Raw genomic sequence first — 16,098 nt, forward strand, 5'->3', positions numbered from 1 at the left:
GCCAGGCCTGGGTCTCAGTGTAACACTGGAGTCAGCAGGCCCGAACTGTAGGCACGACTCGTCGACCGATAAAGCGTGCAGGTCCCCTACCCTCTTTATCGAGGCCAATGCGAGTAGGGTCAAAGTTTTCATAGAAAGAAACTTGACATGCGCTGACTGCAGAGGCTCGAAGGGGGCGTCCTGGAGAGACTTTAGCACCACGGACAGATCCCAAGAGGGTATGGAGGGGGGACGGGATGGATTCAACCTCCTCACCCCCTAAGAAACCTGATGACCAGGTCGTGCTGACCGACCATCCTGCCTGCAATAGGGGCATGGTAGGCGGAGATTGCTGCAGCATAGACTTTAATGGTGGAGGGGGACAGCCTCCTCTCCAACCGGTCCTGTAAAAAAGAAAGCACGACACCGATCTGGCAATCCTGGGGGTTCTCTTGCTGAGAGGAACACCACTCGACGAACAGGTTCCACTTCAGTGTGTAAGCCTGTCTAGTAGACGGTGCACGCGCCGAAGCAATAGTGTTTGCTACCTGCATGGATAAACCACTCAAAACCTCCGCGTCCCGTCCAAAGACCACACGTGGAGATTCCACAGGTCCGGGCGCGGGTGCCATATTGTGCCGCCTCTCTGAGAAAGAAGATCCTTCCTCAGGGGAATTCGCCAGGGAGGGGCTGTCGCGAGAAGCACCAGCTCTGGGAACCACGTCCTCGTGTGCCAGTATGGGGCCACAAGGAGGACCCGCTCCTCGTCTTCCCTGACTTTGCACAACGTTTGTGCAAGAAGGCTCACTGGGGGAAACGCGTACTTGCGAAGACCCCGAGGCCAGCTGTGTGCCAGCGCATCCGTGCCGAGGGTTCCCTCGGTCAGGGAATAAAACAGCTGGCAGTGGGAGGTTTCTGGAGACGCAAACAGGTCTACCTGTGCTGCTCCGAACCGTCTCCAAATCAGCTGAACCACGCGGGGGTGAAGTCGCAACTCGCCGGGGCTCACTGCTCGTGATAGCTCGTCGGCCGCACGATTGAGCACACCTGGGATATGAATGGCACGAAGGGACCTCAGATGCTTCTGACTCCACAAGAGGAGATGGCGGGCGAGCTGTGACATGCGACGGGAGCGTACACCACCCTGACGGTTGATGTAGGCAACGGTCGCTGTATTGTTTGTACGGACTAACACATCTTTGCCCTGTAACTCGCTCTTGAGGCGGACCAGAGCAAGATACACCGTCCACAGCTCGAGGCAGTTCATATGCCAGTGCAGTTGGGGCCCCGTCCAAACGCCTGATACTGCACGCCCGTTGTAGGTGGCGCCCCAGCCCATGGCCGAGGCATCCGTGAAGACCACAGCATGCCTGGAGACCTGTTCCAAGGGCACGCCTGCCCGGAGAAAGGAAGGGTCTGACCACGGGCGAAGGGTGCGACGGCACGCTGGTGTGACTTGCACCCGGTGTGTGCCGCTGCGCCACGCCCATCTCGGAATTCGGCCGAGCAGCCAATGCTGAAGCGGTCTCATATGGAGCAGTCCGAGCGGTGTCACAGCCGCCGCCGCTGCCATATGCCCCAGGAGCCTCTGAAACACTTTCAGGGGCACCGCCGTCTTGTGATCTAACAAACTCAAGCACTTGAGGATTGACTGAACACGTTCCTCTGTGAGACGTGCCGTAAGTTCGACCGAATCCAAAATCATACTGAGATAAGAGATCCTCTGCGTGGGGCAGAGTTTGCTCTTCTCCCAGTTGACCCGAAGACCCAAGCGGGCAAGATGCCTGAGCACCATGTCCCTGTGTTCGCAAAGCTGCTCTCGAGTCTGTGCTACTATGAGCCAGTCGTCGAGTTAAGCAAGGATGCGAATGCCATGTTCCCTGAGGGGAACGAGGGCACCCTCTGCGACCTTCGTGAAGACACGGGGGGACAGGGAGAGCCCGAAGGGCAGGACTTTGTACTGATATGCTCGCCCCTCGAACGCAAAGCGGAGAAAAGGCCTGTGTCGGGGGAGTATCGAGACATGAAAGTACGCGTCCTTTAGGTCGATGGCTGCAAACCAATCCCCTGGACGGACGCATTGAAAAATGCGTTTCTGCGTTAACATTTTAAACGGCAGTTTGTGAAGTGCATGATTCAAAGTACGCAGGTCGAGGATCGGTCATAACCCACCGCCTTTCTTGGGTACTATGAAGTAGGGGCTGTAAAACCCCGACCTCATGTCAGCTGGAGGGACCGGCTCTATCGCGTCCTTCGCCAAAAGGACAGCGATCTCCGCACGCAAGACGTGGGCATCTACATCTTTCACCGTGGTGAAGAGGACGCCCGCAAACTTGGGGGGACGCCGGGCGAACTGGATCGCGTAGCCGAGTCTGATGGTGCGCAGAAGCCACCGCGACAGGCTGGGGAGCTCTGACCAGGCTTCCAGGTACCGTACGAGTGGAACTAGAGGCACCACTGACGTACCCACAGTGGGGCAGCCAAGCAAAGCCGAGATGCCCACAGCGGTGCGCTGTGTAGGCGCCCGTGAGGGGGCAGGCGAGCGTATGGGATGCCGGCAGCGAGGATGCCGGTGCACGTCCGCTGGCGAAGGAGGAGTGAGCGGGTGGGTTGGCTCCAGAGGGCCACCCATCGCGCTCATCACTCTCTGATAACCTGGAGAAGGAATAGGAAATTGCTCTTTTGGTGAAGTTGTGGGTACCGGCTGAAAAGCCGGCTGAACAGAAATTAACTGTAACAAAAGATTCTCCACCCGGCCCTCCTCCGGGGGAGGGAGTGGTGCGGTCACCGTCTCCCCAAGAGCAGTCCTCGCCATCTCCAGGTGGCCCGTCTCAGGGCCGCTTACCTCTGTGCTTCCTGCCAGGGTTCACGGGAGGCTGGACGGGCGGGGCGCCCTGCCGACGACTGGATCCACGCCGCCGCTTAGGTCGCTGCTGGGGCGGCGCGGGACTGGGGGCGGCCGCCGGCACAGCGGTGGTAGCAGCGGGCTGACGCCGAGGCAGGATGTGACGGATCGCCTTGGTCTGCTTCTGTGCGGCCGAAAACTGCTGGGCAAAGCTTTCGACCGCATCGCCGAAGAGGCCGGCCTGGGATATGGGGGCGTTCAAGAACCGTGTCTTGTCCGCCTCGCTCATATCGGCCAGGCAGAGCCAGAGATGGCGCTCCTGGACCACCATGGTGGACATTGCACGCCCAACAGCCTGTGCGGTGACCTTGGTCGCCCGTAGCGCCAGTGCCTTGGCCTGATGGACCTGGAGCAGCGCCATGGCGTGCAGGGCTGAGGCCGCTTCCCCACAGGCCCTGTAAGCAGCTCCCGTCAAAGCAGACGAGTACTTACAAGCCCGCGAGGGCAGGGACGGCTTATCCCTCCATGAGGCAGCGGTGGCCGGACACAGCTGCATCGCGACCGACCGCTCCACAGTTGGGATAGCCGTGTACCCCTTGGCGGCCCCGCCGTCGAGTGTGGTGAGGGGGGAAGGCTTACAAGGCCGGTTGCGGGCGGCGAAAGGAGCCGTCCACGACCTCGTAAGCTCCTCATGCACCTCGGGAAAGAAAGGAACCGGGGCAGAGCGGGATGGACCAGCGCGAGCCGCCCCGAGAAACCAATCGTCCAGGCGAGACGGTTCGGGTGGTGGAGGCGGAGTCCAATCCAAGCCGACCGTCTCAGCCGCCCGAGCGAGCATGGCAGCCATCTCCGGATCCGGCTCGGTTTGCGCTGCGAGCCCCGACGGCGGCAGCGGGTCCGAGCCGACATCCGAGAGTGACTGCCCACCCTCCGATGCTGCGACCGACATACGTTCCTCATCGGGAGAGCCGAAGGATAGGTGTGGTACGCTTGGTCCACTACCTCCCTCCGAACTCTCAGCTGGCAGCGGAGCTGAAGAGTGAGAGGACCCGGAGGGTTGGTTCCCTGCGGGGAGCACTCCCACTGTCGCCCATGGCAGCCCGGAGCTCGTCGACACCGAACGAGGCAGCGGGACGGGGGGCCTCTTACCCTGGAGGTAAGACAGCCTGGTCTTCAGCTCCGAGATGGTCATCTTCCCGCAATGGGAACATGAACCATCCATGAACGCTGCCTCAGCGTGTGTAACACCCAGGCACGAGAGGCAGCGATCGTGACCATCCGACGGTCCCATAAATCGACCACATCCAGAAACACACGGACGGAACGCCATCTTTAAAAAGACGCAAAACCGCCCGTGGGGCACAGAGAAATGTAGTCTTTAAAAAGACACAAATCACTGTGCAGCTCTTTTTGTGAGGAAACTACTCTTTTAGTGCAGATGGAAGATGAAGCACACAGGGGAACAGTAACCACACGCTCTGGTTTTAAACTCAAAATGAACGCAGGCAGTGGAAGCCGCTGTAGCGCTGTCACGCCAACTACCACGCACAGGTTCCTACTAAATAACACACAAGTTGCTTCTGACTCAGCAGTGCACAGCTGATGGCTCCAAAGCGAAAAGCTACTGAATGCAGTCTGTTGCTGGCATTTATACCCACCTGGCGGGGTGGAGCCTGCATTATGCAAATACTGCATGCCAACATTCATTGGCTCTTTTACATACAAGCGAAGCAGATTGGTCTCTCTATGCGAGTTCCCAATTCGTCGGTCACGACGTGACGTCGTAGTGACCGACTGAAAGGGAACCGGGAGGATTCCCAGTGGGCCGGTCTGTTTTTTTTGGCCACGAGGGCCGGTGTTGTTATGCCACCGGGATGACGCGTATTTGCGGGTGAGAGATGTCCCCGCCGCTTTATGCACAAGTTGATTGTGTCCCGAGTCCCGACCACTTATTGGAAGAATTCTTGCATTAGGGTTCATTAACATCTAAAACGCATGGGAAACGCAGGACGTGTCGCTGTCTTCTGGTTTTCAAAGCGCTTACTTGAACACGAGATTTGTTTCAGACATGTCTATATTGAGGGCGCTTGCCGGCGCGCGTCTATATTTAAAATAAACTTGAGCGCGTCTTTTGAGTGCGCTTGCCGGGCGCGCGTCTATATTTTTAAAAAACTTGAGCGCGTCTTAATACAAACGGGCTGGCCTTTAAAAGGAAAAGAATTTACAAAACGTATTTTTTATCCAAGTCATAGATGAATTCTCTATGAATAGTCATTATTCATCGTTTATTGCGAGGAACAAAAATCTATTTGATGCAAAACTCATTAGTTTATTTGAAAAAAGTAGTTTCAAAAGTATATCCATGATGTTTTCTTTTTTTTAACACAATGTAGGCCTACGTTATTTAGCAATAGACATGATCTAAGTACTAAAAAAATAAGATACAGATTTTTTCCATTTGTTTCCAATGCATACTTGATAAATCTTGCTTGTGTATTGTATATCAGGGGTTTCCAAACGTTATCAACCCAACAGTTAATCTCAAGACTCACCATTTTTTAGAAATAGAAATATAGAGGAAAACACAAACACATTTGTTTCCTTTAGTTTTTGCATAAGTTTACTTTAGTAATATTATGGTCCTATGGTAGGGCTGCATGATTATGGCAAAAATTATAATTGTTTTCTGCATTTGCACGGAATATGAAATTATATATTTGAAGAATACAGTGAATTGCAAGGCTGCAGAAAACAGTGCACTACGCAGACTTATACTACTGAGGGTTTAAAGATATTATTTTAATAGTCAGTCGTGAACTAAAGTGGGCCGGTCTAAGGCATGAAACTCCAGGGCTGAAAATGAGTCCCACTCCGGCCCTGACATAGGGTATGTGGTATAAAGAACCACTCCCAAGTTTTGCAATTTGTGTTGATTGAAAATCGTTCCTGTTCACCACACCAAAGATTTCAATGATATGAAAGTTTGTGTTTGTCATTGTGATCACATCCTGATTGCTTCATAACAATTTGGCAATAGCCCCATCTATTTTATTACTGTAAAAAAACTAAAATTGTTTAGTTGTATAACTACTGTTAAAACGTTGTATAACTCCTGTTTGAGCTTTCAATCTACATTCGGCAAATTTTTCACAAATGTACACAGATGCAACATGTTACAATATGTTGGCATCATGTTAAAACGTGTTATCATTCTGCTAAAATATGACAGAAACATATGTCTTCTGTATATTGTTTTTTTTCCGACTATCAAACTGTCAAATGTAAGCTTTTTATTTAAGACAAGACTTAGAATCAGACCCGGCGCCAGACACAAATTCACGGATGGGCATTTCATTTTTCAGGGGGGGCACAAATGAGATCAACCTCACTGCAATGCATAATATCATTAATTATGAATTAAATGGACAAAAAAGCGAGGAAGAACTAACATACCTCTCCATTAACGCAATACAACGGAGGAGTCGTAAAGATTAGACCTAGCTTACTGAAGCAGTCTAAACACAAATAAAAACACGTCAAGGGCTCGACATTAACGCTTGTCCTCTTAATATCAGAGACAAGTGGATTTTTTAAAAGGCCAAGTGAAAGAGAATTTGACTTGCTCGACCGAACTAGTAGCCTAGTCGGATTAAAAACTCCAATAACAATCACCAAAACAGGATAGTGATTCTGCATCCTTTAGTCTCAATGGCGACCGAAAGTGCATAACAGGGCATGAAATTAACACCCGACCACGCGCCAAATGCGGGTGGATTTTGCAATTGGCGGGTAACACTGTCAATCTACCAGCCACATTGGCGGGTAGCCAATGCGAATCAGTGATATGCGGGTCATTGTATAAACAACCCACTCCCGACCGACATTTTCAACTAACGCGTCCGCAATTGTTCAAAATAGTTTTTAAACTCGACCGACTGACCGCGGCCTGAATATCATTAAAATATTTTTGAATGACTCGTAACAGGCGGCACCCGCTCATTTCTTATCAACCAGCGCATATTACTGATGCAAATTGAGTGATTCATTGAGAGGATGTGACTGCTGTTTCGCAACGCTCATGCGATTGGAAAGAAGATGAGGCACTTCTCTGACTACGTTTGGATGTGCGAGTAAGTATTAAACTGTTGGTGAGATGGGATGAGAATGCAATGCTGACATAGGCTACAGTATAATCACAGTTGCACAGATGTGTACAGTAGTGCTGCTGTGATGGATCAGAACTCTTGATGTGTAAACTTTAGAGAGAGTTGCGCTACTACGCCTTATACTGTAGTACATTAACATACATTTTGCGAATAGAGTAATGAAAAACAACGTACAGTATGTGCGGCGTTTATGTGCGCAGTTTGTGCCCCCTCCGTCTCTGTATGCGTGCGCGGGTTTAAGGGGACTCAATAGGGCACATCGGAGAGACGCGTTCCTTAAAGCAAGCGTACATAAAATCTTTTTGCTCTTGACAGGGCACATATAAACAAAATGATCTCAACAGTATTCTTTTTCTAATAAAACATTTCTTTATGTCTTAAGTGTATGTATTAGAGAGTCAAAAACCAGTCTGTGCTGGTCTTAAAGAGACAGTAACCTCTATTAACCTACTTAAGTCTGTGTCATTAATGTTAATCAAACAACATAAGACAAAGAGAAATTCACTTTTGTAGCTCTAAAAATTTTTTTACATTTAATTCATACAATAAAGACAGTGTTATCATTCACTATTCAGGCAAAAAAATAAACTGGCTGGTAAAAAGTCTCTGTGGCAGGTGGATTTCTAAATCCACCTGCCACAGTGGCTGGTGGTCAAAAAAGTTAACTTCAGGCCCTGGTGCATAATATAATAATGCAAAGTTAAACAAATAAGCGCAGCAAACACAAAGTGAGTTAACAAAGTGGGTTAAACATACTGCGGTAAAAATGTGGAGTTTTTATAACATGATACAGTTAAGCAGCATCACATCATCACGGTTGAAAATGTGACAGATTTAATGACAGTTCACTAAACAAGTAATTTATAGTAAGCCACTTACATTTTAGACGCAATGTTGACTGTTTTTGTTTTTCAGCAGCGAAAAAAAGTTGAAAGATAACAGCACCTTAACGTGTCAGTCTCACTATAGGCAGCACTCAATCGTGTCTTAACTTTAAGCGGTGGCGCGCTTAGCAAACAACCAAACATTTCCGCGCTCACTATTGACAAACCAATCAAATAAGTTTAAAATATATATTTTTGTTAATCAGACCAAACACATTTTTATTTTTATTCAGGAGTTATATATGTACAAAACAATAACTTTTAATTAATAACAGTGGCCTATTGATAAAAACATGGAGCTGGTGAACAGGTGAAGGGAGACCTTAGGCTCGTCCAGAGCGGGCACTGGTGACTCACAGGGCGGGCCCGGCCCCCTAAAGCCCGCCCATAGCGCCGGGACTGCTTGGAATATGTCAAGCCAACATAAAGTCAGTATATACAATACTTTGCATAAGTCTTAGGCCACCATCACCAGCTTTGTTGTTTTAACAAAGTTTTAATGTCCATCCATATTTATTTTTCACTCTTTTTTAAGATACATACAGGAAATATGAACACAAAATCACAAAACACATCTTGGTTTTTTGAGGATACTGAAGTCCTGAAGTTATTTGATTAGAATTAGAAATTAGGATTTAATTTCAGGTTTAAGAGATCCTACAGCTGCCTGCTATTGCTCAAGTGGAAGTGGACTTTACCCTAACTACTTGACACTTCAGCTTATATTTTTTATACAGTTGTTAATACTACATACACATTTCCTGTATTTTCTGTTTGTATTCTAATAAAGAGACTGAGAAATAATTACATATGATCACTATTCATAAATGGTTTTCAGTGGTGTATAAAGACATTACATAATAAAACGTTAGTTTTATATTATCTTAGAATGACATATTATCGTGGGTCCTCTTATATTTTTCAACCGCTATGTTTTTTTAACAGTAGCCCTAAATGGACAAACTGCTCAGAGTGAATTTCGTCACTACGTTGTCTTTGATGGCGACAATGTTTGTCCGGCTTTGCAGCTATGCTTGCTGCCATTTGTGCTTGAAAGGGAGGGGGGAGCGGTGGACTGAACCGTTGGTTGCAACCTCATCGCTAGATTCCGCTACAATCTACACACAGCACCTTTAATGAAGCTTTATCTTCCCGTGCTCTATCAACAGAGTGCCATCTCATGTTTGATGTATTTGTACACAGAAATCAATACTAAATTATTCCCCAATTACTTCCTAGTGGTGAAATGCCCCACAATTCACACAGAAGAGGATGTGATTGCAACAGGCAACACAGAAGAAGGAAGTTATGGTGATGTTATTCAGTTTGACTGCAAGTCTCCTGAAAAAAGTATAGATGGAAGTAGTGACATTTACTGCATGGAGACTGGCGAGTGGAGTGCATCTGTTCCAAAGTGTAAAGGTTAATCATTTAATTTCCTATTAGATAGTATCCTCACTCAGCCATTGCATTATTTTATGCTTTATTAAAAGTAATGATGGATTTTTCCATTTTATTAAGAGATATCATGCAAACCGCCTAACATACGACATGGGACTATTAAGCAGAGGAAAGAGTACAAGAAAGATGACACATTACAATATGATTGTGCTCCAAAATATAGACCCAGACAAGGAACTCCTAAGTGCACTAAACATGGCTGGACTCTGGAGGCAGAATGTGAAGGTAATACTTCACTGTTATTAAGAATAATACAGAAAACAGAGTAACTACTGCAGCTAAGAAAAATACTTTAAAGTTACTTGGTATTTGTATGAAGGTTGCAGTAACTGCAATTAAATTTTTTCAAAATTGGTGTACAGTAGGCATGCTGCACAAGGTTTTGAACATGTTTTTCAACATATTTTAGATCAACTGATGAAATAAGCTCACCCAACTTTCTCACGCTTGTAAAATGACTTAATACCAGGTGAAACTAGTGCCAGAGATCTGAAAGTGGAGGGACACATTATAAACCTTCAGTCTGATTTCAACTTGACTAATATTAATTAGGTGGTGACATTCTTATAGTAATCCTTCATGAAAGACATTGTGCCCTAAAGATTTTATTCACCAAACTGTATACAGCATTCAGTTCTAGTCATTTGTTTTGACGCTTTAGATCTTTTTATTAGATTATTATTATGTTTTCAACAGATATTACTTGTGAACTTAAGGAAACCAAATTTGGAATAGAAAAAATTGTGCCAGAGGGAAAAAAAATTTTTAGAGTTGGAGAAACTGTGCACATTACCTGCTCTGAAAGATACTGGATCCTTTTTACAAAAGAAACCATCAAATCATTTAAATGCCTAGATGATGGGCGATGGGATCACACACCTGTTTGTGAGGGTAAGCATAGAGAAACTTTACTGATCTTGTTCCTCAACAATGCATTTTTACATCATTATATGTTCATTAATCATTGAAAATCTTCTGTCAGCGATTACATGTGAAATGCCACGTGACCATCGTCTTCATGATGCGTGGTATTATTTTTCTGGAAATATGAGATTGGATGTAAGAAAAGCTTACTATTGTTTGTCTGATTATCGTAAAATGGCAAGTGAGGCCACATGTACAAAAGATGGTTGGAAACCTGATCCACTGTGTGATGGTACAGTATATGAATTTATATCAAGTGTCACAGTCTGTGCTATTAATAAATAATATAATTTGAATTCTAATAATTATCATGATGAATGTTTGTTTTTCAGACTATATGTGTGAAGCACCAAATATACCAAATGCTCAGTTTAAAGAACAAACTAGAACTCGCTACGAAATGTATTCACGTGTGGTATATTATTGTCATACTAAACCCCAGCAACCCATAGAAATCATCTGTAATTCCCAGGGCAAATGGACAAACATACAGCCCTGTACTGGCAAGTGACAGCTTGTTGACAATTCAATTAAAATTCAATCATGCTACTAAGAACCTTATTATTATCACATAACTCATAAACGGTTCAAATAAAACAATTATGAAATTCTTTTCTCACAGAAAAGAAAGAATCTTGCACTACACCAACTGTAATAAATGGATACATAGACAGAAACCCCTCCAAAGAGGAAATAATCTATTATGCATGCAATCCGGATTATAAACCATACTTCGGGAACTGGTGGGGAGCAGCAACATGCACCAATGGGAACTGGATTAAAGAGCCACGATGCATCAGTGAGTATGTTTTCTAATTGTCAGATTTCAACAGTATGGTTTGAATGTGAATGTGTATGGAAATGTATATGTTGGGTCTTTTAACACAGGGGTGGATGAATGCGGTGCTTTGCCCAGCATTCAAGATGGACAGCTGAACAATCACAGCGAACAATCTGTTGTACAGCTTAAATGTGATCCAGGGTTCAAACCATCACACACAGATATCAGATGTGTCAATGGTACATGGCAGACACCAACCTGTGAATGTGAGTCGTATTACTTTTATAACTGTTAGGATAGTAAAAGAGAAACAGGGAGTAGTAACACACAGTAGCATATCAAAAGGAGTGGTGGCCCGTGCATTTCACACCTAGGCCTTCAGTGGTGTCCTATCTGAATGAAAACATCTCGTAATACCATCATTATGATAGCCTGACTACGTCAGACTTTGTACTTCCGCTTAATTTCATTACGCTACTGTACTCAGTCTGAGATACCTCCCATTCTAACCGTTTTCCTCCGGCATCGAGACGGCCGTCCAATCAACGAACAGAGGGCAGGCTGAGAGCCGCTAAGCGCCGAATTTACAGTTGTAGTTTGTAGTGGACATGGAGGCACAGAAAGCTATTTGCTCTGTTGTGGAGAACCGGCACTTGCCAACTTAAGCCCGAACAAGAAGAGTGTTGTTGCCCTACTCCCGACAGGTTTTGGGAAAAGTTTAATTTATCAACTATTACCGATCATCAGCGGGAAACTGTGTGCAGCACTGCTTGACATGCACAACGATCGAGAAATCATGGAAGGGAATTTCATTTTTCACAGTTAATGGTGGAGGACGCGTGGGCAAACATTCTTTGGTGACATTCCTTATTAACCAGAAAATAAGGTAGGAAGATTTAATTTACATATAGTTATGGCTGTCTGGTGGAAGAGGTTGAGAGGAGAGAGGGGCATTCCTCCACTTAGACGTGAGTGGAAAGACACCGTAAGGATAGTGTTCAACTAGCTCTGGCCCGATTTACTTTACATAATCTGCAAAAGTCATTCATAGCCATGTTAATCCGGTATTTCGCTCGATGGGTTTGTTTTCACATCATACGTTTTGCTGTGTTTTACAGCAGAAACTCGATGCGGCTGAGCCGGCGCATAACGCACATCATATCCAAACGTTATGTGATTGGCTTAGGTTTAGACCAATGATTTTAAACTTCAGACAAGCCCCTACAACAAGAAGGAAAACGATTGTCAATTTTGCCCAGCCAGACTCTGTCTATGAAGCGTAGCAAAATAGCAGAGGATGGTATTACCAGGCTATCATTATGACATCAAGGCAATAAACACATTAACAGTTTTATTGCACAGTAAATGGAAATAATTGTACTTTGCACCTCAAGGAATAACAGTCAAATTGTACTTTATTTAAAAGGAAACTAAAAAATTAGACGCAGCAAATATTATACAGAGAAACCCGTTCGAAAGGTATTTGAAATAAAGTCAAGCTTGTTTTTTTGCGTAAGAAATCACATCAATGATTCTTGAAAAAGCTTACAAAGTGTTTTGAATAATCAAAAGTATTACAAATTACTTTGTTGACAGTCTATTATTCAAAGATAATGCAAAGAGTTTTTTAAATGTTTACTATTAAAAAGTGATATTCACATCATTTACATTTTAAAAATATTAATTGCTTACTAAATAAAATGCATTAAACTTACCAAATTAGCCTGTGGATTATTTGTAAACAAAATCCATCTTCCTTTTTTCCTTCAAGAAAAGTTTACTCTGTTGTACAATAAGTCCTTTTCTATCACTGTGGAGGCTAATGGTGAAAGTCGAGACTGTCCAGTAGTGTTTCTGGCATAAACGTTTTAAATTCGTTGTAGGGCTGCATGTCCGTTCGACCGAAGCAGTGGACACAGGAATAATCACCGCCAAACATGTCAATGCTTCTGCTATGCCAAATCCAAATCTGATTGATTAATGCAATTATTTTGTTGCCATTGCTCTTAAAGGCCGTGTTGCTGGGTTAATTTTTCAACAAATTTGTGCAATTTGCTTGTTGTAATAAACATTTAAACTGTTATCCATTGTATTTTATGTTGTTGGATATCACAAACGGACTACAATATGAAAAAATTGGTACCATCTTACAGCGGTTTGCAACGATTCTCCTTTCCCCCACAATGCATTGCATTACGACACCTTCATTTTTAAGACATTTTAAGTAGTCAAAACACATTTCACACAGCATGATTTTGAATCACCAACAGGTCCAGATATTTAGCATGCCAAATATCTCACGGGTGTCTGTGACTCGTCTGCGATTCTGTTAGATCACGTCTTTGATAATTCACACTGTGTGATTGTCACTTGCATGCATGAGCATCGATTTGCCTGTGATTTCAGGCATTTGTCAGTGATTTCTCAAAACCTGTTGGCGAGTCAAAATCAGGGCTAAAATCATGCAGTCTGAACTCGGCATAAGCGGAAGACGCCAGCACTGAACATCCTGCAGACCTAGGCAGATTTCTTTGACCCTGGCAACACATGATGTCAGCACATGAAATATGATTGGATAAATGCAAAAAAATCTTTTATAAACACTCCTGAAAGCAGTGCAACCGAGAGAAAAGCTATGAGATGAAGATAATAGTCTATTATAGGATTCATTTAATGCACATTTATGGAAAAAATATATTAAAAAATAAATCAGTGATTCAGATAGTGTTTAGTCCAGCAGAGAAGGCTTTGCTGGCCCTCACAGCCAATCACTGCTCAAAAGGTCATGGGTTTGATCACACATACTTGTATATAAACTGAATCACTTTGGATAAAACTGCCTGCAAAACACATTAATGTAACATCTTAAGGCTAAAAGTAGCTCCTAACTTGATTATTTATGAGAAACAAATATTTAATAAAACAAAATCGCTCTAAGGGGCTGTTTACACTTGGTGTTAAGCAGGGGCATCGGACTGGGGGTAAAAGGGAAGAGAGGGCCCTTAAAACGTCTGGAATATATTTTATATTTTAATTTCCTAATTACATTTTATAATGAATGTCAGATTAAATGTAAAGTTAGTGTATTGGCTGAATAACTGTTTGACTTAGACCCCGAAGCCATTTGTTTTGAGAATAATGGCTGGCTGATGAAGTTATTGGCTAGCTAGCCGGCTCAGCCAAAACCTAAATGACTGTTGCAGCCGCCAAACTTTTCATAGCTGCAAATGGCTGAAGCTACCACTTCATGTCTACAGATGTCTATGTTTTACTAATTAACTAGATCTCAATCTTTCCAAGCAATGAGAAAATGAGTCTGAGAAAAACTGTAATATAAACACACTATTAACAGTATTATTTTGGACAAAGTTTTGCACATTTCACTTCAATGTACACTGAAACATGCATCGTGAATTAGCAATGTGGAAATGGTGGTTTGTTACTGCAGTAATATCACGTTCAGTGCTATAAATCTCTCCGTTCCAGAATATTTGGTTCATAACATCAATCTTTGATTCAGGTGCAAACGTGCCCTGAAGATTTACCAAAAGTCTGGGTAGGTCTAAGTAAAAAAAAGTAAGTAGGAATAGGAAAGTATGTAAGAAGTGAGATCAAAATGACCTTGCTTGCTTTTTTCCGCCATTTCACCGCAGTGCGAGAAAAAAAACATTGCTTCTTCTGTACGGAAAACGAGCATTGGTTGTCAATTCACCGTGAGTCTCTGGCCGTTTTCCAATCCGAAGACTGCAACCTCCGGAGGTCGCATTTTTACGCTGCATCCGTCTTATTTCAAAATATTAACAATTATAAAGTTTATTCTTATTCTTAGTTAATCGTAAATTGTTGTAATATGCGTATGGCTTGCGAATGTAATGCTCAGGTAACTTAAATAAACCAGGTTTGATGACGTATGCAGCCTGCATATGCGACCTCCGCAGGCTGCAACCTTTGGATTGAGAAACAGCCAGCTGTGTATCTTAGCAACGAGCGAGCACAAGGCTGTGCTGTTATGAAACCAGTGGGAAAATAGATCTCGTGTATCGTTTATATATTTCGTGTATGTATGTCTCTATGTAATAGAATTATTATTTGATGCAAATAATTCTAGCCGGCTCAGCCAAACTTTATCAGATGGCAGCTCAATTTGGCTTAGGAAATTACTGGCTGGTGGCGGCTGACCTTCTAAATGGCGCAAATGGCGGCACCTGGTGGTGGCTTCGGTGTCTAGTTTGACTGATTACATTTTGTATAAAAAAAACCTCTCTAAAGTCTTACGGTCTCACTCCTTGCTAATGAGCCAATGGTTTAGTCCATCTCACTGCACGCGCATGTTGTTTAACGTTAGGTGAGCGTCTGATGGAGCACAAACTTCTGCAGAGCGGTTGAAATGTCTTTCTCAAAGAAAGCTAAATCAGGCCACCAAAAAAAAAGGAAAGAAGGAAATAAAACAAAAAATGATGGGAAACGATTTGTGACTGACTTTTTAGAAAGGTGAGCACAAACTAGAACACGAAATCTGTAGTGCTAAACTGTTTGAAAATCCCCGCGATTGTTAGTGGTAAAAATGAACTTGAAAAAGCAGAACATACACTTTCAGGTGATAATTTGGTTATAGACTACATGCAATTTTAGGTGAAAGGCTAAATAAATAAACTTTATACTGAGTGGCCAATCACACTAAACGCGTTTATGGCAGTTGCAGACGCCTTTTTAAAATACTATTCCATGGGCAGTGAGCGTATGCGTGCTGTTAATGCGCGCCAAACGCCTTGTTGTTTTTGCCGCCGGTCGCAGCACGCGTTGTTGAAGGAGCACTGAGAGTGGAAAAGCACCCGACGTCATTTGCGTCTTTCCATTGTGCAATCGCATAAGGGGGGAGGCGGGCCTTACGTCGTGGTGAGGGAAGTTTACAGTTGCTTTGAAGAACGGGACTCTACTCGCTCACTGTCTCCTCTCTCCTGCGTGTTTGTGCACCTCTCACTCTCAAACAAGGTCAGAGCAAGCGACCTCTTTTGAAAGTTTCTGCTAATATGACAGTTAACAGCAAAAGAGCGCTCA

At 44.3% G+C, this 16,098-nt stretch overlaps 2 protein-coding genes across 4 annotated transcripts in view; one reads left to right on the forward strand and one right to left on the reverse strand.

The window, feature by feature from the left end:
* Positions 1-16,098, reverse strand: part of LOC135729598 (uncharacterized) — a 548,602-nt gene that overhangs the window by 484,335 nt on the left and 48,169 nt on the right. The gene's annotated exons all lie outside the window — the stretch shown is intronic.
* The window catches only part of LOC135729547 (complement factor H-like), a 35,301-nt gene that overhangs the window by 6,636 nt on the left and 12,567 nt on the right, over positions 1-16,098 (forward strand). For both annotated transcript variants that reach the window (XM_065247280.2, XM_065247274.2), the window contains exons 6-12: positions 9,114-9,296; positions 9,396-9,560; positions 10,032-10,226; positions 10,318-10,491; positions 10,592-10,762; positions 10,882-11,058; positions 11,148-11,306. In XM_065247280.2, coding sequence (XP_065103352.1) covers positions 9,114-9,296; positions 9,396-9,560; positions 10,032-10,226; positions 10,318-10,491; positions 10,592-10,762; positions 10,882-11,058; positions 11,148-11,306 — 1,224 coding nt within the window. The remainder of the gene's footprint in view (positions 1-9,113; positions 9,297-9,395; positions 9,561-10,031; positions 10,227-10,317; positions 10,492-10,591; positions 10,763-10,881; positions 11,059-11,147; positions 11,307-16,098) is intronic.

This window comes from Paramisgurnus dabryanus, chromosome 24, assembly GCF_030506205.2.
Source record: "Paramisgurnus dabryanus chromosome 24, PD_genome_1.1, whole genome shotgun sequence".
Taxonomy (NCBI): Eukaryota; Metazoa; Chordata; class Actinopteri; order Cypriniformes; family Cobitidae; genus Paramisgurnus; species Paramisgurnus dabryanus.